The following is a 23,223-nucleotide window of genomic DNA, read 5'->3' as shown; positions in this document are numbered from 1 at the left end:
GTATTACATTTGTTGCAAATGAGAAATACTTTCTGAAAGAAAGAAAATCTATTTTCTGGTATTTCATAGCTGATGAGTCTACACAAAGGAAAAGATGAGAGATGAAACAGAAGGAGACAACAGAGAGGAGAAGAGGGAAAGCAAAAGGGGAAAAGGAAAAGCAAAGGAGGGAAGAAAATGAAGGACAGAAGTGGATAGGGGAAGTAATGAGGAGAAAGGCAAAAGATGCGAGAAGAGATGAGGATAATAGAGCAAAGAGGAGAGAAGAGAGGAAGGCAATCAGGATGAGAGAAGAGGAGTTTGAAGAGGAGAGAAGGAGGCGAGAAGAGGGGAGTGGAGAATAGAGTGAAAGAGAGAAGAAGAGAAGAACGAAAAGAAGAGGAGGCGAGAAGAGGGGAGTGGAGAATAGAGTGAAAGAGAGAAGAAGAGAAGAACGAAAAGAAGAGGAGGAGAGTGCAGTAGAGTCGGAAATATAAGACAAGAGAGGAGATAAGAGGATTCGAGAAGAGTGGGATGGAGACAAGAGGGGAGAAATGGAGGGAGGGCGATATGAGATAAAGCAGAGGAGAAGGAGGGAGAGAAGAAGGAGAAGGAGAAGAGAAGAACAGAAAAGACTGGAAACGAGAGGAGGGAAGATGGAGTTGCAGAAAATATCGTCTCGGCGTCAAGAATTGATGCATTGATCAAATTATCGACATGAAACATTCAATAACATTTTAAAATGTATTGGAGAATGTATTAGATGTGTGCGAAATGCCTTTTGGTTGGGTCAGAGCAAGATAAAATCTTCCACGTAAGATCTTTGATTTTACCTGCGATTATACCACTAAAAACATGAATGTAATTTTAATATTTATAAGAATTATCCATTTTTTCTCCACTTCTCGGTTCGTTGAAATGGAGATTTTGTTATTTCCCCTCCCCCCATCGTTAATTCCAAACTGAATCATTCCGTTTCACACGGCGTGGACAATGAGCACAATGGGATATGTCTAAAACGTATGAAAATTTTCTGCCACCGGAGGGGTTTGAACCCACGACCGTCAGGTTGACGATCCTTAACGTTATCCACTACCCTACAAGCTTGCGCTCCTGAAAGCAGGTAGAAGCAGCTGACGAATGTGAAATGTAGATCAAACTCTCCTCCTACATGTAATGTGCAAAGAATACTTGTTTATAACAAAGAAAACGATGGTACTACGAATCGGCGAAAACATTGAATGGAGAATTGCACATGATGAAAATTGTTCATTCGATATTTAAGGAGGTATCCCTGTATTGAACTCGAGTGGGAAAAGGGATAAAATTAGTATGTCCTGAATTACCACAAACATAAATAGTTATTTCATTAATATTTGTCAATGCCTTTGAAGGAGTACACAATTATCGTTAGAGTATCATAATTCACGATCTTATACATGAAAATATTCCTTTGAACGTGTGTGAATTCATTTATTTGTTTATATATTTTTAGCAAATTCCAGATGCAGAACAATGGTATTACAAATAATCTTACCATGTTCTTGTTTAATAGAAGGAATTTTATTATTATTATTATTATTATTATTATTATAAAGAAAGAACACACCTCGTATGGAGGGTCAAACCTGGGACAGCTCACAATGCTATCAAGAACTCTGAATAATACAGTACGCCCTTGGTTTCCCTTGGAGCAATATATCTTAATTATTCTGTCGCCTCAATATTGTAAACTTTATCCTGCAAGAAAAAAAGTTCAATACTCTCATATAGCTCTTTACTTATAGAATTACTTTATACACATACATTTGAAATTGAACTCTGAATTTCTTTCTTCGTATTAGTATATCTAAGCTTGTGGATATTTTATTTGCAATTTTAGTGGAGTTACATGAACATCTACGAAATAATTCCTTATAACTTGGAATCTAGTAAATATATACTATCAAGTCTTGAAATGAATTTAGACCATTAATTTTTGGCAACAGAATTATGTATGTGATCAGTCATTCATTGCTGAAGCAAACGTTTTAATACTCTCTGGAAGTTTCATTCTGAGATAAGCTTGTTTACTTGCTACATGTATGCGAACAACACTCTGCCCCACTTATCTCTGGAGCAGGTGAACGAAAACAAGTATCTGAGCAGCGATGAACAAGTTAGAGGAACGGGATTGCGTGGAGGGAGAAAAGCCACAGCAGTTAGAGGCAACGCGTTTTCGGAACATCTCCGAGTTCTGTCGCTTCGCTAGTCAGCGAGCCTAAAATGGTCTTCTTCCTTCTGACGGCGTAGCAGGTTGCGCAGAACGACATGCTCAGAAATCATTCGTGAAAGTGATACCGAGGTGCGAGGATCTGGTGCTAGACTTGAGCGTGCTGCTGAGTGTATGGAAGTGCGATTTCGTAGTGTGTTCCTCACATAAAATATGCCTCCTGTTCATTCCAAAGTTTATCGTAGAACGCTTAGGGGACAAACGCGTGAAGTTGTGGCAAACGTCTTGCAATTCATGCAAAAAGAGGCTGACCAAAATGATTTGAAGTTGCCTCTTAAAAAAGTCATTGACCGTGTTTGTGCTGCGACAGGTGTATCTTTAAGTACGGTAAAATCAATTAAGAAGGAAAGTTCGGCTGTTCGTGCTGGATCATCGTCATCATACAGTACGCCCCGTAGAAATAAAAATCGTCCGCGGCCGTGTACAGATATAGATGATTTTGACATGTGCGTTGTTCGGAGAACAATTAATGAATTTTACACCGTAGACAGGCAAGTCCCAACAGTAAAATCTGTGCTTGCAAAGTTAAGGAAAACCATCGGATATAAAGGGCAGGCAACCAGTTTATTGAAGATCTTCAAAAAACTTGGGTTTAGGTGGAAGAAAGTGGAAACTAATAGACGTGTGCTTATTGAGAGGAATGACATTCGGAATGCAAGGATTGCTTATTTACGGGCCATCAGTAGATATCGTCGGGAAGGCCGTCCTATTGTATACACCGATGAAACATACATTCATACCCATACAGCACAACATGGTTTCAGATATGTTACGGATACGTAACTCGTGAAACATTGTAACATTGCAGCAACATTGCGAAACGTTACTGTGATGTTTCAGGTATGTTTCAGCAATGTAAAAATGTCCGCGAATCTAACATAACATTCGTAATGTTACAGAAACATGTCAGTGCAACATTACAGAAACGTGTCAATGTAACATTGCGGAAACATGTCAGTGTAACATTACAGATACATTTCAGTAAGGTTTTGTGATATTTCAGCTACATTACATTGATATAATTTTACATTATGGTTATATTGAATGGAATCAGTACTGTATTCACGAGTGAAATATTTAAGGGGCCTATTGGGGTTAAGCCCCTTTATTTCAATATTTATTTGTAAATAATTTCCTGAAAAAAAATCACAATGTTTGATACCTAATTAGGAATGATATTTAATTATATTTATTTTACCTCTCCTCAAATGACCACGTATCTCAATTGCTACAATTATTCTCGAGGGGGGAAAAGTGCATAAAAGTACGAAATACACATTCATTCACACCAGACAACAGTTACAACTAAAAAAAGGAAAAATACTCGTATTCGCCACCAAATCCTAAACTACCTTCAAATGTGTGTAAAGTTTTACATGCAATAATAAGCTCTCCATGGTTTGTTGCACCCTGTCACAAAGAAGGTGGGATTTGAGTGATGTGATCAGCATAATGCTCCCGTCCCCTCTACTAATAGATGAGAGGCTGGAAGCATTTAGTGTTGTTTTGATTGATTGATTGAATTGTTGTTTTAAGTCCACTTTATGCACAGAAAGGCTAATCGGGACTGGACCTACAGTTTAAAGTGGAATCCGAACCACTGTGCCATGTGCCTCCACCGGGTATCGAACCCGGGACCCCTTGATTACAAGGCGACGACGCTACCACTGCGCCATCGGGGAGGCCCTCATTTTAGTGTTGTATGAAATTCATTCATGATTCTATGAGTCACGGTTATCTGAAAATTCTACTCTAATGTCATATCTGTATGAATGAAAACATTTTTCCTGGACAGAATACATGTTCCACATGTATGGTGTTCGAACTTTCAGATTTACACAGCAATATTCCAAATTCATTTCAAACATCACAAATTGAGCACATTTCTTCAAATATAACTTTCAGATACTAAAATTTACTATGTGACATTCTCACCTTTTACGTATCTCAAATAAAAATTCAAAATGAATGTTATAATATCCTATATACTTACATAATTGGAGAAATGTAGATACACTTTGACCACAAAATAAATTCAGTAAATGAACCAGTAACCAGAACTGGGAAATAAATATCAATTCACAAATGCAAAGTGGAGACATCTAAACTTTAGAAATTTTTAGGCAGTAACTTTACGAATAATATAATTGAATAATAACTAAAAATTTATAAATCAATGAAAAGTTTTGACATTCTCTATAATATTAAATGTGCAGTGTGTATCAGAGGTTGTGGTTACTAGTTAATTCTCTGAATGTTACTTGTGAGCAATTTCCATTGAATTATTACTTCAAAGATATAATTATATTTTCTCATTTCTATTATTTTTTATTCATTTATATTTCACCCATGTTTGACTTTCAACGTTGTTATGGTGGTTAGGATGGGATGGTCAGTTTCAGAATGCACTGAGAAATTGAATTAAGTTCCTTGTAATGAAGGGATTTTTGGTTCGAAACTCTGGTAGAGGCACATTCCAGTGATACGAATCCCATTTTGAATTGTAGGCCCAGTCCCGATTAGCCTATTTGTGCATAAAGTGGACTTAAAACATCAATTCAAAGAACCAAATATATAAATAAGCATACTTTGATACATTTTTTTTAGAACAGCGAGTGATCAGACACTATCCATGTCACCATTGAACTCTAAAAATTGGACATGCATCACTTCAAAGAAAAATTATTATAAAAATAATATTTTTTCATAAAATATATTCTTTATTTGTCTAAATTTGTCAAAATACAATTGCTTCTGTTCTGTTAAGAAGTATTTCATTGCAGGTTCTCCGCTATAACCTCTTGTTGGAGAGCAGTAACATTAATTTTTCCCTGAAAGGAAATAATGTCATAATATCAATTCTGGTCAGAATTTTCATTTCAAAAAACAATATTTTGCACAAGTAAAATAAACATCTTAGCCTTGAAGAAAATTGCAAAGCAACATCAAGAATTTACATTCTTCATGTCAGCACCATTCAGTTTTTTTATAAAGGTAACCTCGGAGAATGCCTTAAGACCGATTCAATTTTGGCAAGAAAAATTGCTTTTACTTCATATTATTTGCTTAGAACTAGCATAAAGATTTTTAGTGAATGCTCAATATGTTATGTAACATCCAAGTCGTTAATATTAGTGAAAATCAGTGTTTCCATCTACTTTTTTAGAAAATTTCTCGGCATTCCGAAGAAAAAAATTTCAGGTTTCATCTTTCTTTTAACATGCCAAATTAAATACATCTGCAACTTGTGCAATCGTGCAGTATCATAATTTGATTTTAACCTTTTATTTTGTTTTTGTCAATAATCCATAATTCTACCTACGTAATTACGAAGAAATGATGATTGTATGGATTTTTAGCATAAAAACAACTAAATATTACCAATTTTTTACCTCTTGAAACTTAATAATAACAATTGAACCACAAATGACCTAAATCTAGTATATTAAACTTGTATTGTTACATAGTTTTGAATTAATGTAACTTGAAATCCAAATTTTGTCCAAAAATGATCATTCTTGCGAAAGAAACTAATCTTAAATCAGCCATAAAATACTTAATTACTGCTAAATCTGCAAAAAAACTAACTGTTGGAGTCATTAACATCTTAGCCTTGAAGAAAATTGCAAAGCAACATCAAGAATTTACATTCTTCATGTCAGCACCATTCAGTTTTTTTTACAAAGGGAGCTTCGGAGAATTCCGTAAAACAGATTCAATTTTATCAAGAAAAATTGCTTTTACTTCATATTATTTGCTCAGAACTAGCATAAAGATTTTTGTGAATGCTCAATATGTTATGTAACGTCCAAGTCGTTAATATAAGTGAAAATCAGTGTTTCCATCTACTTTTTTAGAAAATTCCTCGACATTCCGAAGAAAAAAATTTCAGGTTTCATCTTTCTTTTAACATGCCAAGTTAAATACAGCATCTGCAACTTGTGCAATCGTGCAGTATCATAATTAGATTTTAACCTTTTATTTTATTTTTGTCAATAATCCATAATTCTACCTACGTAATTACGAAGAAATGATGATTGAATGGATTTTTAGCATAAAAACAACTAAATATTACCAATTTTTTACCTCTTGAAACTTAATAATAACAATTGAACCCCAAATGACATAAATATAGTATATTAACTTGTATTGTTTCATAGTTTTGGATTACTGTAACTTGAAATCCAAATTTTGTCCAAAAATGATCATTCTTGCGAAAGAAACTAATCTTAAATCAGCCATAAAATACTCAATTACTGCTAAATCTGCAAAAAAACTAACTGTTGGAGTCATAAACATCTTAGCCTTGAAGAAAATTGCAAAGCAACATCAAGAATTTACATTCTTCATGTCAGCACCATTCAGTTTTTTTATAAAGGTAACCTCGGAGAATGCCTTAAGACCGATTCAATTTTGGCAAGAAAAATTGCTTTTACTTCATATTATTTGCTCAGAACTAGCATAAAGATTTTTAGTGAATGCTCAATATGTCATGTAACATCCAAATCGTTAATATTAGTGAAAATCAGTGTTTCCATCTACTTTTTTAGAAAATTTCTCAACATTCCGAAGAAAAAAATTTCATGTTTCATCTTTCTTTTAACATGCCAAATTAAATACATCTGCAACTTGTGCAATCGTGCAGTATCATAATTTGATTTTAACCTTTTATTTTATTTTTGTCTATAATCTATAATTCTACCTACCCAATTACGAAAAAATTATGAATATAGTATATGGAGGGCATCACAAGCCTCATGAGAAACAAAACTATACAAGACTACATGAGAGAGAGAGAGATGATTAACATAAGTGAGTAACCTAACAAGTGATTAAGAGAGAAATATAATTAGGAATTTAGTTTGGTCACACAAAAAATTACCCATGTGGTGATTGATGGCTGGAAATATTGGAAAAGCTAGCTTTGCACATTATCTACCTAACCTGATAAGGAGCATGAAAAAATGAAAGTATACAACAAAATCTCTTCTGATTTTGCATGTATTTCATAACAAGAATTTCTCACATTATAGTGGATAATGAGACAGGTCAAAATACTTATATAAATACTAGCTTGATAGCCTGGCATAGCTAGTCATTTTTTTATAATATACACTGTCTAGTCATGGCACTGTGACACTACTAGTAGTCATGGCATACTGTCACTTTCAGAAGGCTGTGTTTTTTCTTAAAGCCAGTATCATGTTTGTTTTGTTTATAATTGCACTTCATTGTAAACAGAATTTTGATTATGACTGCTATGTTCATTTGTGCTATTATTAAATGTTTTTTCATAGGATAATTTTATTCTTGATAGCTTGTGCAACCAATCGAGAGCTGATCTAACAAGTATGACCGTGGCTGTGGTGCTGCCGTAGACTTACATTACGTAACGATGTCACAGAACAAATTAGTTGATTCGTAATTTGTATTAGATAGAGGCTCTGAACGTAACAACTTACGTGGTATTCTATGCCTCTTCACTACGCACAGGGAAGTGAGAAACAACATTTTTTAAAAAGAAGAGGACAAATTTTGTGCAAAATTTAGGGGAGGGGAGTCATATACCGTAAACGAAAACTATATAGCTATTTTTAACAGTAAAAACATGCAGGGATATACTTTGCGTCTCGACCATTCACTTTTTCACTACACACAACGTAGGCAACTTATTTCTCGCGATTATAGTTTCATGAGGTGGAGAAGTTCAGTGCTTCTTTATGTCCACATATTTTAATTAAACAAACAAAACAAAATACTTCTTTAAACACTGACTTGAACTGCCTTGTTTCCACTCACTTTTTCACACACGTTACACAACACTGATTAAATATATAGCGTGCATAAGTATAACACAATTAAACACACTTTGGCATTAATAATATTCAACTTACCACTCAATAAACAACATTATTCTTCATAAGATGTGCACGACTCCCCGTCAGCGTTGAAGGTAACAACATGGCCGCCGCAGAAAATGTCCCGGATGGCCGCCACACATGCATGATGACTGAATCCAACATTGCGGAAATGTATCTGAAACATTTCTCAGAGATGTAAGAAAAATGAGACGTTGCAGAAACTAGACAATGAAACTATAACATTGCAATGTTTCAGAAACAAAACTGGGACTTCATGTGATGCTTTCTGTAACGTCAACGCGAAACCAGAATGTTAGAAACATAAATGAAAGATTGTAATATTTCTGAAATATGTCTGAAACTTGGTGTGCTGTATGGGTAGTTCCCACACAACCACTAAAACATGGTGCGACGATAGTCTCGAGGGCCTGAAATCTCCAATATCCAAAGGGCAACGTCTCATTATTGTCCATGCAGGCAGCGACAAGGGGTTCATCCCTAACGCCCTTCTGATATTTAAATCCAATCAGAAAACTGGAGACTACCATTCGGAGATGAATTCCAGCAATTACATGCGGTGGATAAGAGAAATGGTCATTCCAAATTTACCCTCAAATTCCGTCTTCGTAATCGACAACGCATCCTACCACAATATTCAGAAAGAAAGATGCCCTTCGTCTAACACCAAGAAAAAGGAAATGCAAGAGTGGCTATTAAAAAACAATATACCATTTACGGACGATATGTTCAAGCCTGAACTATACAGCCTTATAAAACTGCACAAACCGAAGATGAAATCCTACATTTTAGATGAACTGATGAATGAACATGGCCACACAGTCCTTCGCTTGCCTGCGTATCATCCCGATTTAAATGCTATAGAGAAAATTTGGGGCATTTCTAAACAATGGGTTGCAAATCGCAATGTGACTTTCAAATTAAATGATGTGTGGGAACTTTGTAAGGAACCGTTTTCGGTGATTGGAGAGGAGGAATGGGAGTCATGTTGCAGCAATGTTAGAAAAACTGAGGAACAATACATTCGGACGGAGGGTTTGCTGGAACCAGAAATAGAGCGTCTGGCTTTCAGGGTTGGCGACAGTAGCAGCAGTGCGGACGATTCATTGTCAAGTGCAGAAGATTCTTGTTGCGAAATGTCCGATTCAGGTTCCGAACTTGACGGCATAGAAGACCTGGAATAAATCATTGGTTTCTTCATTTGATCGTATTTGCAGTATTTACAACACATAAGGTAAGCTTATTGTATTGTTTTCGCTAGTGAGCTTTTGTTGTTCTACAATTCTGCATTGAGTCATTGTTACCCACTGTTTTTTTGTTCACTTGCAACGCTGCTTGAGAATTGGAAACACGCGCCAACAGTCACGCGTTGCAACTCCCTCACCAGCTGATTCGGTTTCTGTGCGACTCGCTTTCAACTTGCGCATAAGAACACCTCAGAGATGTTCCGAAAACGCGTTGCCTCTACCAACCATCTCATCAACGTGTACGGTTTCGCTCTGTCCACTCGATCCGCCCCCCCTTTCCCCCTCTCCTTCTCTTCCACTATGCGCGGCTTTGCAAGAGAGGCTCGTTCAGGGTATAGTTAATTGATTTCGCAAAAAGTATCTCTGTGTGCCACACATTTAATTGTTACTCACATGAAAAAATATATTGTCAATTCGCATTCAGGGGGTAGTTTCACAGTTACAAACTATTTTGGCCTTGATGAGAAGTTTATTGTAAATAGACATTTTGTTTATAATTTTGAAATTGAGGTCTAAGGTTGAAATCCTCGTTTTTAGGGCTTGAACTCGTCACCTAAGAGGTTGAAGACCCGTCCTGTTCTTTGTGCGTGACCTTCTATATTTTTTTAAAAAATTCATTATTCATCCTCATCATCGCGATTAGCGAAAAGTAAAATAAGAGAAGACCTCCTCCGTGACCGTGCGGTCTAAGGCACTGTGCTTTGGACTCCGACTGCGAGACTGCATGTTTTCGAGTCCGCCTGGGTTCAGTCACTATGTTTACGGCCTGCGTATAGGATCGGTGGCAACCCACCATCCTGAGGAAATTGGGGAGCTACGGGTGAGTAGCGTAAACCCGGTCTCGGAAATCTCCTATGGGGGATGTTCCTGGGTAAACGAAAAATAATCGATCAGACAATTCGATTATCGAAGGCGATAAAAGAATTTCCGGTTTGACCAAGTTTCCAATACAAATGGAATACAGATTGTCTTCGAGCTTACTTTGTTAAAAAGGAGCGTATACAATATGAATAACTTGTAATTTTTAAGTGACATAGAGAAACAAAAATACCTCGAAGAAATGGGTCAGTTCCCGGAGCCTTTGGTTGAAGATTTATGGAACAATAGTAATCTTCTCCGAGACAATGTTGGTCCTCTACCAAAGGTTCGTTTGTATATTAAACAAGAAAGTTCATTCGCTTATAGATTAAAATATTTTTACAATAAAAATGAAATAAATAAGAATAAATTCTTAAAGGTAAAAAGAAGATTAAATACACCAACGCAAAACAAAGATATTCTACATAATAGTTATAAAGTGCACATTTAATTTCTCATTAGTAAAACTACAGATCAATTTTTACATAAACGAGTATTTTAAGTTGGTTCTAATTTTTTCAGTTATCATTCTTCATAATTATAATTCCAATTAATCATTAACATATATATGTGCCTTGCATTCACGAAAACGAAAAAAACGGGCACTTCCACGCATACTATGCAGGTAGTTTACTAAAATTTAGTAAAAAAATAAATAAATAATTGACACACGTTCAAAGGGATATTTTCCTGTATAAGATCGTTAATTATGATACTCTAACGATAATTGTGTACTCCTTCAAAGGCATTGACAAATACCAGCTACATTGTTCTGCATCTGGAATTTGCTTAAAAATATATAAACAAATAAATGAATTCACACACGTTCAAAGGTTTTCATGTATAAGATCGTGAATTATGATACTCTAACGATAATTGTGTACTCCTTCAAAGGCATTGACAAATATTAATGAAATAACTATTTATGTTTGTGGTAATTCAGGACATACTAATTTTATCCCTTTTCCCACTCGAGTTCAATACAGGGATACCTCCTTAAATATCGAATGAACAATTTTCATCATGTGCAATTCTCCATTCAATGTTTTCGCCGATTCGTAGTACCATCGTTTTCTTTGTTATAAACAAGTATTCTTTGCACATTACATGTAGGAGGAGAGTTTGATCTACATTTCACATTCGTCAGCTGCTTCTACCTGCTTTCAGGAGCGCAAGCTTGTAGGGTAGTGGATAACGTTAAGGATCGTCAACCTGACGGTCGTGGGTTCAAACCCCTCCGGTGGCAGAAAATTTTCATACGTTTTAGACATATCCCATTGTGCTCATTGTCCACGCCGTGTGAAACGGAATGATTCAGTTTGGAATTAACGATTGGTGGGAGGGGAAATAACAAAATCTCCATTTCAACGAACCGAGAAGTGGAGAAAAATTGGATAATTCTTATAAATATTAAAATTACATTCATGTGTTTAATGGTATAATCGCAGGTAAAATCAAAGATCTTACGTGGAAGATTTTATCTTGCTCTGACCCAACCAAAAGGCATTTCGCACACATCTAATACATTCTCCAATACATTTTAAAATGCTATTGAATGTTTCATGTCGATAATTTGATCAATGCATCAATTCTTGACGCCGAGACGATATTTTCTGCAACTACATCTTCCCTCCTCTCGCCTCCAGTCTTTTCTGTTCTTCTCTTCTCCTTCTTCTCTCCCCTCCTTCTCCTCTGCTTTATCTCATATCGCCCTCCCTCCATTTCTCCCCTCTTGTCTCCATCCCACTCTTCTCGAATCCTCTTATCTCCTCTCTTGTCTTATATTTCCGACTCTACTGCACTCTCCTCCTCTTCTTTTCGTTCTTCTCTTCTTCTCTCTTTCACTCTATTCTCCACTCCCCTCTTCTCGCCTCCTTCTCTCCTCTTCAAACTCCTCTTCTCTCATCCTGATTGCCTTCCTCTCTTCTCTCCTCTTTGCTCTATTATCCTCATCTCTTCTCGCATCTTTTGCCTTTCCCCTCATTACTTCTCCAATCCACTTCTGTCCTTCATTTTCTTCCCTCCTTTGCTTTTCCTTTTCCCCTTTTGCTTTCCCTCTTCTTCTCTCTGTTGTCTCCTTCTGTTTCATCTCTCATCTTTTCCTTTGTGTAGACTCATCAGCTATGAAATACCAGAAAATAGATTTTCTTTCTTTCAGAAAGTATTTCTCATTTGCAACAAATGTAATACTGATATTTTTTTCTAGTTTTATACAATAATACTTGGATTTCTTTCTTTCGCGTATTTTATAAATATCTATTGTGCATGTGGCAACCCTGAAATTTAGCCTAACTCTACACGCAACCCAACAACGCCTTGGGTAAGTTGGGTTGCCTAGTTTAAAATGTCGTTGTCCTAAAACTTTTGAGAGCCACTGTACAAGATATTTGTGTTCGTAATGCTGGTTACATTTGAATTAAATGCTATATCAATGTTCTTTTCATCAGTTCCACTTTATGAGAGTAAAGTTTAATTATAATTTACTGTTATTTCCACTACTTGAGAGCCTCCGCGATGGCGTAGTGGCAAGGGGTCCCGGGTTCGATACCCGGTGGAGGCACAAGTTGTTCGGATCCCACTTTAAACTGTAGGTCCAGTCCCGATTAGCCTTACTGTGCATAAAGTGTACTTAAACACAATATCAACCAATCAAATCAAACACTCCTTGACAAGGCTCGGAATAGCTGCGTTGAGTTTTGTTGCTTACTTCGACAGAAGCTGCGGCGCGGAAACGGCCTTGGAATGCTAAAACACATGGTATCTGTCTGATGGACGTTCTCGTTTTTTCGCCGATATATGCCACCATGTCTATTGCCTAATATATTAATATTCCAAACTTGATGTGCCTAATGTAAGAATATTCGAAACATTTTGTGCCGGCCCCCGTGGCAGAGTGGTTAGCACATCGCGCTACGACGCCAGGGGTCACGGGTTCGAATCTTAGCCTGGGCATGGATGTTTGTGAGAGTCCATTCATCAATTTCATTATATCATCACTCATCCTCATCTTCGCATATTAGCCAAAATTGGCACAAGAAGCGAAGTAAAATAAAGCAATTCAATCAATCAATCCGAACCTTTTGTGAGGAGAGAGTGTGAATTTGAACTTAAAATTTTGGGTGCGTCAGCACTAAGGCTATTTTGCACCCGTCACATTCTACGGGGTCCAGCCCCTTATCGTTACACATAACAACTCTAACGTTGCATAACTAAAATCATAAAATATTCTGACTTTCGTTAAAAGCTGAGGCTGTAAAGGAGCACTCAGCACAAATAAGGACAAAACACATGACAATACAAACAAAATTATACTGAGAGCCTCGTTAGTCTGCAGTCCAGGGTGTACTACGTGGAAGTGTGGTTGACTATTGGGTGCACTACGTGGAAGGAGCACCCCTTCCACCCCAGGAGAGTGTGTGTGTGTGTATGTGTGTTTATATATATACATACAAACACACACACACGAGTGAATCCTGACGGGGTACAACATATTTGGGTTCGAAACTGAATTCGTCTTCAAGTGTCATCAAATGCATCCATTTGTGTGCCAAGTTTAAACATCTGAGTTCCAAATTATGCAAGCAGGAAACACATAAAAGCTTCTTCACATGTTATGAGCGCACAACGAAATAAAATAAAGGCAATGCAATCACTCTGTATTAAAAAAAAATATTCCCTTACTTCCGCAATGCCAGGTATCTTCAACTCTAACAAGTTTTAGTCCACAAGACATTCAAATATAATACCGGTAGATTGCAGCGTAAATGTAGTTGCATTCTTTGAGCTATAAATTTGAATTCTGTATAACAATTCGATATTAGTTTTTCCCGAATGAGGGTAGAAAACAGTTTTATTAATTTAAAACATATTGTAAAACTATGCAAGATGTAGTAAATATTAGGCCAGTAAAAAATTTCGGTCTAACGTCTAGGACAAGTAATCCAATATCTTTAAATTCGGATATGGAGACTGCTCCAGCGCATTCTTAATAATATACGTATGAAATATTAACTGAATAAAGCATGAAATTCATTAATCATAATTATATTTGCACTTTTCACTTTCAGAGAATATATATTAGTTCTTTTTTCGTTATTCACCAGCAGAAATTATATTAACTTACTTAGTAGATAACGAGAATTTGTGTAACTTAAGAATTAATCGAGTATTGAAGACCTCTGTTCTTGCTGCTTGGCATGCAACGGTGTAACAAGATACCAAAGATGGTTCCGAGAGTCCATTTCGAAATAACCCCAGAAAGAATATTCTGTATCCCCACCTATGAAAGATCGGCTAGATGTCACTTTATACACTGCACAAATAATGTTGAGGGCTGTGCACATAATGTTGGTAAATGCTGATAATATTTTCTACCATATTTTGTATATAGTGCAGTTTTACATAAATGCTGTTAATCTTTACTCTTGGTTAGTATCTCTTCTAGAATGACACACAATATTGATAACACGCCCATATATTATTCGGAAAGATATATATTTCATTCTTACACTAAAAACAGTTCATTTGAGTTGTCTATTGTTTGTGCATTTCACTTTGCATCAAATATATGCACCACTAAACTTTGAAATATAATTTTCGCGACTCTGCTCATGAATAGTAAATAAAATTGCCTAATTTGCGTCTCACTGGATAAGAGAGGATGGATCTAGCCTAGATGAGAAAATTCAGAATCATTTGTGGTAGAGAAAGAATCCCACCCACACATATGGATTTTAAAAAAGTGAGAACAGAAATACAATGAAATACAGAAATAAAGTAAAATAAGGTGGTAGAAAGATAGAGAACGGAGGAAGGCAGAAATTGAGAAAGATCTAGAGGATAAAGAAATAAAGAAACACAGGAACGAAGGAGGAAAGAATAAAAGAAATACAGAAACTCAGAAGAAGTAGAGAGAATGATAGAAAGAACGAGATACAGGAGCAGAAGGAGGGAAGAAGAAACATAAAGGCAATGAGAGAGGATGAAACAGGAAGAATGGCAGGAAGACAGAAATAAATAACAGAGGGAAAAAAGAGACACAGGAATGAAGAAAGAAAGAGAAACTAAGAGAGAAATGGATAAGATGTAGAAAGAGATAAACAGAAAGAAAAATGGAGAGGGCGAAAACAAAGAAAAAATGAAGAACTGAGGAAGACAGAATGAAAAAGGGAGAGGGAGAGAGATAGAGAAACAGGAAGTAAGAATATACAAAGAAAGATAGGAGAAAATATAAACTAAAGGATAAATAAAGGGAATGATAAAAAGAACGAAAGAGGAAAAATGAAGAAAGATAGAAGAGGAAAAACAGAGAGAGAGAGATGTGATCATGACACTTTGTAATACAAGGGTGATTTAGAATCCAGAGAGAGAGAGAGAGCATAAAAAAATAAAAGAAAGGAAGAGAAGAAGAAAAATAGAGAATCTTATAAGCATAAATGATTGTTATAGATAAAACTGTTGAACAGGTACTACTGTGCTGAGACTCGAACACAGAACCTTCGGTGACAATACCTTAGATGCTGTACGCTCCACAGCATGAATGGCCACAGCATCTCTCATTAGCTGTGTCTGTATTATTTTTAATTAATATCACTTTCTGCCTCTCTGAGCTATTGGTGACGATAAGGATGAATGATGATTAGACGAAATTTAATGAAGGAGCATTCACTAAAAACAACCCTGTCGGGACTCGAACCTTGTGGTGGAAAGAGCGTGAGTACAGCTCTGAACGCGCTTGTTCACCGAAGCGATATTCTCATGAGTACAAAAGCGCACACACAGAGAGAGATAGATAGAGAGAGAGAGAGAGAGAATTTGTTTCTGTCGGTAGGCAAGCTTTTCCATACTTGGGATTTATAAACCAATATTTTTTTTTATTTTGTACTGGTATTTCTTTCTTATTTACTGTCACTTACGGTCACTTTGTGTTCATCACTATGATGAGGATGAATACTGAATAAGTTGATGAAAGAACACTCAAAAATAAAACAACCATGCCCATCCCAATACTCGAACTTAAGTCCCTCTGTGGCGAGATTCTGAGTCCGGCACTCAACCGGCTCTAAGTGAATAAATATGTGCGAAAATATGGTCACTCGTGAACATATCAAAGCATATTTAGTAGTTCTCATGATGAGATTTGCATGATTGTAATTCATTTTCGTCACCAGCAAATACAATTCTTATCTGTACCTGAATAATTTTACCCAGAATAAAGCACACACACACACACACACATACATACATAGCCCATTCGTGTACTAGACCCCTTCGTTCTCGTCGGTGCCCCCGAGCGCGCTACGTGGTCGAATTTCGATATCGTAACTCGGTACCTGAGTTCGAGTCCCTGCCCTGGTATGGGTGTACTCTGAGAGTGTCCCTTCATCAATTTTATTTTAATCATCACTCATCCTCATCGCCGCGATTAGCCAGATGCGGAAGAAAAGTGACGCAAAATAACAAAATTACATATGCAAATTAAAATATTGACGACTCAATAAGATGCTACAGTAAGTGAAAATCATTTTCTAAATAAAACACCATCGATTTCTTAGGGCCTCTTAAAGATCCTTGTGAGCCATTCAAAATTTAGTACGTATCAATGATCTTCGTCATAAATTAACTCTAACTGTCCAATATGAAGGCAGGCGCCTAACCTTTCCAACGCCACCATTGAAATTCATGTAAAGTATACTGCCAGAAATTTTGTTTTACCACGTCACGCTAACCAATAAACCACGGCGTTAAGGTATTGGAGAACAAAAGGAGAGGTTGTAGGTTCGATTCCTCATCAAGGAAAGGGCGTATGAGTTAGTTTAAACGGATCTGAGGATAAATACGTGCTTTAAAAAAATTAAAGTGGCAAGATAATTTTAATATATGTACTCACCTATTTTGTTTAGTTGGCGGGTTCACAGTGTTTCAATCCATGGAACAAAAGAAACTTTCCAACTTGATAACTTTGTAGGAATATCGTCTCGTCGAATGCCACACACCACACCGAAGCTCACATTATTGTATCATGCGTTACAATTTCTTCGGCACATGAAGGCGAACAAAAGACACGCAAAACTGAAAACCAACTACGCAAATCCAACTTCCTTTGTCAAGCTTTCACTATCAAGGCAGAGCGTCCATCTAACATGGTTTCTGTACAAACTCACATGTCACTTCCAGATATGCCTCATATAACTGCCTTTTTTGGGGGGGAAGGTTGTTGTACACCGTGTCACATGCGTTCACGTAATACGTGCTCTCGCACGGACCCGCACGCACGAACTGAAGAGCTTTCACCTTCCAAGCGAGCGATGATGAGCCGATGTTTGCCGAAGTTGCGCGGAAGTAACCGATTCGTTCGGCGTTGCGATCAAAGTTGCCTCTTCTCTTTCTCTCTCTCTCTCTCTCATTCTCTGCCCATAGACTGGGCCACGTTAAGATTTCTTCGCCATCGTTGCATGTTGATCGTTCTGTGACTCGAAAACAATACCATGATCGTGAAATATTACAGTTCGAATGGAGAATGTTATTAGATAGTATTAACATGAAAAATAATGATCGTGATTGCAAAGATGCCTTAGCCAGGTTTCGACTTGGCGCTTTACCTGAGCAAATCCACTATATCCATATAGTTTTTCATATTATATGCCCCATATAACCCACGAACAGCACAAGTCACGTTTTAGTAGATTCCAGTAAGACCTTTGACGCCTTGAAACATTTGTTCAACTTTAAATTAGTTTCAATCATAATGGAAAAAGTTGAATTACGAAATCATTATCTCAAGTGTGTCACTTTTTAATTTTTAAAGCGGGTGTGGCACAAGGACCGATGTCTTTTACGTTGTAAATTTTTAAAAATATTATTTTAATATTTTAAACAATAGTTAACTGAATAAGCAATGGCCTCAAAATCAACGCCGTCTCTAACTATTTAAGACTGGTAATTAAAGACGTTAAAATTGAACTAAAATTGATAGATTGTAATGAATAAAATTGCAAAATATCTTGATCTTCGTTTGATGAAGTATCGTTGGACACAATGTGTTAAACAGACACTGCAGTAAAGCTTATGCGACACTCAAAAATCTGAATAGTTTCCATGACCTCTTATAACTAGGGCCGTGATGTTTTTGTTTTAGCGATAACACAGACAAGTTGAGGAAAGAAAAATAAAGTGTTTAAATGTATTTGGGTAGATAAAGGAGGCAAGTTATCAGTGTTTCGGAATCGCGAAATAACGTGAAGTACGCCATTTTTCAGAATAACACCGAATTTTGCACTTTTAACGCGAAAAACGCCGCGAAATATCCAATATAAACTGGGGATAACACTTCCTCTGTTAAAAAACAACTACCTTAAATCTATTAGATCTGTCATTTGTAGTCTAACTGGTTATAGTTCGATTCAAGAGAAATTTATTATGTTTTGGCACATACATGTCTTCTGTTTAACCTCGTCCTGAAATAGAATTCGCTCGGGGGGATCCGTCCAGAAGAAAAATGTCGTAGGAACGGGTAAATTTCTCGGGGAGAAGCATCTGTCATCTGTTGTGTTTACACAAAACGGTATTTTGAGCTCGCAGAGGAATTTCTTGGCATTGTTAGGGAAATATAATGTGTATGATTGTGTTCAAAGATTTGGGTGTTATCATTCAATAAAGATTTCATATTTAGTGGCTGATGAGATAAAATAGTTTTCCAAATGAAAGATATTTGGTCATTTCTCACAAAGGTAAGCCATAATTGTTGTGTAATTAACACTAAAATTTGTCTAAATTTTCAAGAACTAAAACAATGAGAAAAATTTAAGCATAGAAGAAACAGTAAAAACGCATGTAAAAGTAACACCAAATTTTGCCCTAAACGACGACAAATTACACAGAATTGCAGTAAAAAATAACATCGAAATTTAGGAAAAATTATAACGAAAACTTCACTTCCCTACTTATAACTAATGTAAAGAACATCCAGGTATTAATTCAACTAAGAACACTATTTTCTTCTAACTTTCATTATTAATCATTAAGGCCAGAATTTTATGACCTAAATGTCACCGAAATATTTTAGTCTCTTTGCTTTCTGACTGATTGGCTACATGAAATAGACAATCTTGACCTAAATTATATGCTTATGCCTTAGAACATATAAAATATGCCTTAGCAACAATACACATTTGAAGTTTTCTTCATTTAACGAAGCCATATGGGAAATAAGTAAAAGAGATGGAATTTTAAGCTATACAAGACAATATTTTTTTCCTATTGTCAATACCATAGGCTTAACGCTTGATACTTCACTCTATGAGAGCTGAGTTGAACTCAAATGCGGCATGTATGTTTGTGAGTATCCATTCATCAATTTTCATCATGTCGTCACTCATCCACATGTTCGCAAAATTAGCCAAAAGTGGCACAAAAAGCTAAGTAAAATAAAGGAAATCAATCAATCAATCAATGAAAGCGGCAGCCTATTGTCAGCCAACAAGGTCTTGCACCTAGGAAAGCTTCATTGCACTTCGATTGGCACAAGAGGAGCAAATGGAATCCAATTCGGAAAGAGCTAAGAGTAAAAAATAAAGTTCTTTGCATTTTGAAAATCGAATATATGTTAAATATAACCGAAAATAATTAAATATGCTAAGCATGTGCTAAAATTGTGCTAAATAATAAAAAAGTCAAGTGCTCCCCTCTGCATTCCACTCCGCCATGAAGGAGCATAGGGTGTAACGAACCTGAGAGTTTAAGATTTTATATTTATAAGAAGTTAAGATTTTTAAAATGTTTGTTATTTCAAATAATGTTCAAGTTGTCACAGATAATTATACTTAGACTGATACAGTTGTAGTTGCAACTTTTATACATGTTTATAAATACGTCAAAATCTGTTCGTGTTGACGTCACTTTCTAATCTCAGCCGAGGAAGTGAACTAACCTGAATGTTTCTCACCTGACGACAGACTGAGTTTGAAAAACAATTGAAGGTGAAAAATAATAAGAACTTGGAAACGGAGAGAATTGAAGTATAGATTTTGGTTTTTCGAGTTTTCTTCTTGCCGATAAGTTGAAAGTAAACAATTAATTATGTTCTTTGACTTTCGCTTTATGTGAGGGAATATACCAACGTTAGTAGTGAATGTTCTAGTGTTGTACTGGTAAGTGATTATGAAATATACGCGTTTATAAAACTGCGTTTTAACTTTGAAAACAGTGTTGTGTTTTCTTTTCTACCCAGCAAGCCCTGATGATTTGCAGATTCTCATGTTCCCGACTAAAGGAGTAGCGGAGTAACTTTCTGACGACTGGTGTCCAACTGGAGTACGTTGCATAGTTATTTTGGCACACCAACGCGGGGCTCGAGTGCATAGTTATTTTGGTACAATCGTGGGGGCTTGAGTGCAAAGTTATTTTAGCAATTAAAACGTGATACCCGATTTAGTGCATACTGAAAGTGTTCGTCCATAGAATTCACGAAGGTGATATTGAAAGTCCTTGGAATTCACGAAGGTAAAAGTGTGATAGTGAAGTGAAGGTATTAACTGGTAAGAGCCATAGACGGTGTAGTAGAATGGAGAAAGACGCGACAGGAATGAATCTGCGAAGCAGAGGAAGAACGACAATGGATGCAGAAACCAAGTTTGGATGCTGTGATGATCTCACCAATGACAGGGAATTCTTCCAGTGTTGCCAATGTTTGCAGAGGTTTCATAGTAGTTGTGATGGGCAGGAAGTAACGTTGGCATCAAATAAAGAGATGCGATGCAAATCATGCTTGTCATCACCAGAAACAGAACCAGAACCGAACGTTCCTACCAAACCCTCATCAGATCACTGGCTACTTGATTGGTTGATGAAAGATAAAGCAGAGCGAAACCAGAAAGAAAAGGAGGATGAAGACCGTAGACAGAAGGATGAGGAGCGTAGACAGAAGGATGAGGAGCGTAGACAGAAGGAAAGGATAGAGGAGGAGAAACAGCGTAAGAAAGAGATGGCTCAGATAGAGAAAGTTCGAAAGAAGGAGATGATGGAGTTTAAGCTCATAGTTGAGTCTATAGAAGAAAAGAGAAGGAAAGAGAAAGAAGAGGAAGAAGAAAAGAGAAGGAAAGAGAAAGAGGAGGAAGAAGAAAAGAGAAGGAAAGAGAAAGAGGAGGAAGAAGAAAAGAGAAGGAAAGAGAAAGAGGAGGAAGAGGAAAGGAGAAAGAAGGAAAAAGAAGAGGAAGAAGAAAAGAGAAGGAAAGAGAAAGAGGAAGAAGAGGAAAGGAGAAAGAAGGAAAAAGAAGAGGAAGAACAAAAGAGAAGGAAAGAGAAAGAGGAGGAAGAGGAAAGGAGAAAGAAGGAAAAAGAAGAGGAAGAAGTTAAGAGAAGGAAAGAGAAAGAGAAAAGAAGACTTAGATATTTTCCGTGCATTGATTGAAAACCAGGAAGAAAGGAGGATACAGGAAGATATAAAACTAAGGTCAGAGTTACAGGCTCTATTCTCTCAACATAAACTTGAACAGGTAGAGAGCGTCAGAGGAGAGATAGAAAAGCTTAGTATTAAAGTCACTGAAAAGGTGGACGAAAGGGTAAAGGAAATTGTGGAAGAGCAGCTAGAGTTCTTAACAGTTCGGCAAGGACGGATAGAGAAGGAACAGGAGCAATTGAAGAAGAATATGGAAACCTGCCTTGAAATTGTCCAGTCTGGAAGAGAATCTGAATGTGACCCTCCACAGAGAGTTCAAGAATTAAAGAGTTCTGTAGAGTCTATTAATGCAGCACTACAAACCTTTGGTGAACGAACAGAACTCATAGAAAATATAGTGCAAGGACAGAAAGTTGAAATAAAGGAAGCTGGAGAAAAGGTTAATTTTCTCCATGAGAAGGCTAAAAAGATGGAAGTATCTCTTCGCAAAGAAATTCAAGAACAGACAGTTACAATTATAAGTAGGGTCAGTGAACTGCAGGAAAAGATCCATAATTTACAGATTCGACCAGAAACCTTTTCCGATATAGTGCCTGATCCAATCCGAGGACTGAACCCAGAAGCTACTGCCTATGAACCTCCTGTTGTACTTCCAAACCCATTCTTCCCCGGTAATACCACAACTTCTGATAGATGCAAGAGGCCTAGAGAAAAGGATAGTAATGACAGTTTTTCTCCTCGACGCAGAACAGAGTTTAAGATGCCCAGAATGGCTGATATCGCGAACATTCCGAAGTTTAAAGGCGATATCGAAGCTCAATCTGCCGAAAGATATCTGCGTGAATTAAATGTCAGTTTCGACTTAATGCAAGTGCCTGAGCACTATAGATTGGAATTATTACCTCGGGTTTTCACCGGCAAGGCTGAGCATTGGTTAGCTGGTAATATGGACAACTTTGTGAATTATGCTGATTTCTGCGCACGCTTTAAGGATGAATTTGCATCAGAAAAGGCAAAACAAAGACAACTAGCGGCTGTGAGGAACCGAAGGTATTCTCGCCTGGTCCACGACAACTTAGAAAGTTTTGCCTGGAGTGTCTACGCAGCGTACAGAAACCTAGCTGACAATTTTAATGAGAGCGAAGTACTTAATTTGATCATTGGACAGTTGCCGTACCGCATTCGGAATCTTTGTCTGGCGCACGCTCCACGAAGTGTGGATGAATTGACACACTTCTTAAAGGACTTCGATATTTATGATGACCCTGATGCCTGGAAGAATAAAGAAGACTCCAAGAATAAAGAGGCTGCAGGCAATAAAAGTTTTAAGATCCGGAATATCCAGACGAATTCAGAGAGTCGAGGAGGAAATTTCTCACGACCTCGAAGATTCAACAGAGGATTAGGCAGGAGAGGTTTCAACCGAGATCAGAACGAAAGACAGAGAAACTGCTACAGGCCTTGTCCAGAACAAAGGCAAAGTTCTCCAGACAGATGGCGTTGCCAAGAACGACGTAATCCTACTTCGCCCAGACGGTACTCTCCACGACGTAGAGGTGACAATTGTGGTTCTTTCTCCCCAAGACATGACGT

General features: G+C 37.0%; 2 protein-coding genes across 2 annotated transcripts in view; one reads left to right on the top strand and one right to left on the bottom strand.

Annotated features, from left to right (window-relative positions):
• Nucleotides 1-17,425, bottom strand: part of LOC145988345 (uncharacterized) — a 688,454-nt gene extending 671,029 nt beyond the window's left edge. Inside the window, exon 1 of the mRNA XM_083123212.1 lies at nucleotides 17,125-17,425. The gene's annotated coding sequence lies outside the window, so the exon portion shown is untranslated. The remainder of the gene's footprint in view (nucleotides 1-17,124) is intronic.
• On the top strand, nucleotides 8,487-9,314 carry LOC145988008 (uncharacterized). The gene has a single exon (XM_083122845.1). It carries the CDS (start codon nucleotides 8,487-8,489, stop codon nucleotides 9,312-9,314), a length of 828 nt encoding a protein of 275 aa, XP_082978971.1.
• Nucleotides 17,426-23,223: the final 5,798 nt, after the last annotated feature.

The sequence above is a fragment of the Lepisma saccharinum genome, chromosome 5 (genome assembly GCF_977018435.1).
Source record: "Lepisma saccharinum chromosome 5, izLepSacc3.1, whole genome shotgun sequence".
In the NCBI taxonomy this organism is placed as follows: domain Eukaryota; kingdom Metazoa; phylum Arthropoda; class Insecta; order Zygentoma; family Lepismatidae; genus Lepisma; species Lepisma saccharinum.
The sequence above is the reverse complement of the archived record's forward strand: the minus strand, read 5'-3'. Positions and strand labels throughout refer to the sequence as shown.

What these genes read in the sequence shown, in the direction of transcription:
- LOC145988008 (XM_083122845.1), top strand. Translation starts at nt 8,487, where the DNA reads ATGGGTAGTTCCCACACAACCACTAAAACATGGTGCGACGATAGTCTC.